Source organism: Trachemys scripta, chromosome 1 (genome assembly GCF_013100865.1).
Source record: "Trachemys scripta elegans isolate TJP31775 chromosome 1, CAS_Tse_1.0, whole genome shotgun sequence".
NCBI lineage: Eukaryota > Metazoa > Chordata > Testudines > Emydidae > Trachemys > Trachemys scripta.
In genome coordinates, this window is record NC_048298.1 from 341,218,752 (window position 1) to 341,221,289 (window position 2,538).

General features: G+C 45.0%; 1 protein-coding gene across 1 annotated transcript; it reads left to right on the forward strand.

Annotated features, from left to right (window-relative positions):
* Positions 1-1,141: 1,141 nt before the first annotated feature.
* LOC117886231 (putative olfactory receptor 52P1) lies at positions 1,142-2,080 on the forward strand. Its single transcript, XM_034787934.1, has one exon. It carries the CDS (start codon positions 1,142-1,144, stop codon positions 2,078-2,080), a length of 939 nt encoding a protein of 312 aa, XP_034643825.1.
* Positions 2,081-2,538: the final 458 nt, after the last annotated feature.

Here is a 2,538-nt window from a genome sequence, read left to right on the forward strand (position 1 = left end):
AATAAATACAGCTGCCACATGCAGGAGCCACTGGCAGCTGCCTGAAACTGTGGGTCACTGAGACACACACGTTAAACCCAGGATGTTCTGTGACCATTTGCTAGCCAGTCATTCACGGCCAGGGTTGTACATACATTCCACTGTGCAGAGATGTAATTTGATCAAATCATTATTTTTCTCACCTAAAACGTCCATTCATGCAGTGCCTCATGGCATCCCTCAGACTCCTGAAACACACACCTAGTGCAACATTTTCAAGGCACCACAGTCACATGAGAATTTCTCTCCTTAGGGTAAGTTCAACAGAGTCATGAATAGTAAAAATGCTTTCTGTATGCTCAGGCACAAACTTGCAGGCAAAATGTCTCGACTCCTGGGCCGAGGTCCGTACACTCCCAATGTCCTCTTGATCTTATGTTAGGAGACACCGATCGGTATTTTATAGACTTTTCTCATGTCCCTTTTTATTCATATCCTTTGTAACGTAACAATCCCAGTCTCTCAATCTCTCTCCGTATGAGAGTTTGCCCAGGCACTTGATCATTCTTGTTGCACACGCCTGAACCCCTCTATTTCTGCAATATCCTGTGTGAAAAGGATCTCCTATACTACACAAAGGAGTTTAGAGGAGGGTGAAGCACTGACTGACTGATCTAATAGCATTATATTTTCTGTATGATTCTCCATCCTACTCCTATTGGAATCCCATGTCTCTGTTTAGTTTCTGTCCATGTTTGCATTTTGAGAATGGTTTCACAAAGCTGTGTACCATGAAGCCCAGGTCCCTCTCACACAGTAAAATTAGAACCTTGTGAAGTATTTGAGAAGTTCAAGCTTTTCCCTCAAATGGGCATACATGTTGCAGTTATTGACATTAAAAATCATCTGCTATCCTGCTGCCCATTCACCTGGCTTAGTTAGCTCCCTCTGGGGACTTCTCTAGATTTGATATGGCCTACTAATCTGGTGCCATCTGCAAATGTTGCCACCTCACTGCTTATCCCCTTTCTAGAGAGTTAGTAACTATAACACATTTACCATACCAATTGTGGTATAAAGTGTGTAACCCCCTTCACTGTGCTTCTCTCCCTTCACAGGCATCTTGAGCATTTCTGAGCTAGATCGACACATTGACGACTTCATGGCAACTTTCAACTTCACCACATCTGACCCTTCAACATTCATCCTAATGGGTATCCCTGGCCTGGAAGCTGGACACATCTGGATTTCCATCCCTTTCTCTATTTCCTACATTATCAGCCTTTTGGGAAATATTACACTTCTTTTTGTTGTAGGGAAAGAGCAGACCCTGCACAAGCCGATGTACCTGCTACTCTGCCTGCTCGCGCTCACAGACATTGCCACATCTATCTTCATTGTGCCGAAGGCACTGTGTATATTTTGGTTCAATTTGAGGAGCATTACTGTGGCTGGCTGCCTCACCCAGATGTTCTTCCTTCACACGGTTTCTTTCATGCAGTCAGCCATTCTTGTGATAATGGCCTTTGATCGCTACGTTGCCATATGTAACCCTCTGAGATATGCCACCGTCGTCACCAACACACGAATATCTAAGCTAGGGTTCATGGGTTTGATCAGATCTGTTATCTTCATGTTGCCTCTGCCGCTGCTCCTGAGCAGGCAGCCATTCTGTGACAACCACTTTATCGCCCAAACACACTGTGAGCACATGGCGGTGGCAAAGATATCATGTGGGGACATCACAGTGAACAGGATGTACAGTTTTGTTATAGTGTTTGTAGTCATCGGGTTCGACCTGACACTCATTGCCCTGTCCTACGGTCTGATCATGAGGGCTGTCCTCAGAATCTCCTCCAAGAAATCCTACCAGAAAGCCCTCAACACCTGCACTGCCCACATCTGTGTGATGCTGACATCTTATGGTCCCGGCTTCCTAACCAGCCTGACTCACCGGTTTGGTCAGGGCATCGCTCCCCACGTTCACATCATCTTGGCCAACCTCTATTTCCTCATCCCCCCCATGCTCAACCCTATCATTTATGGGGTCAAAACCAAAGAGCTTCGTGACAAAGTGGGCAAATACACCTGCAGAAGGTGATCAGCTGGGGCCACTGACTTTAAACCCTGTGTGACAAGAGGGGGAAAGGATATCTCCTCGTTAATCAAGGGTGCTGTGTCCCCGTTTGGCTGAGCTCAGCATTGTGAAAGTTCTGTAGCCCATTGGGCTAGTTTGCCTTTGTCATATTCACTGCTACTGTAGCCCAGCTCTATTATATTCACTGCTTTGCATTATATTTTGCTTTTCATTAGATTTAGTAGTAATGCAAGAAACCTACAGACCTCTATTCTGTAAGATATTAGCTTTAGCAAGTTAACATAAGTCTTGAGGCCTATCATCTTTAAACAATAAGCTTTGTACAGACTAACAGCCCAATGGAAAACCCCGAATATTTGGGGAGCTGAAAATGGAGGTTAAGGGCCTCAGTACATCTGTAGGTGTAATGTGTTTGAGACAGACAGTGTTTTGTGTGGCCTATAGGGAGAGGATTTACAGAA

Excerpts from the sequence above, each read along its gene's own strand:
- LOC117886231 (XM_034787934.1), top strand. The coding sequence starts at position 1,142 with ATGGCAACTTTCAACTTCACCACATCTGACCCTTCAACATTCATCCTA.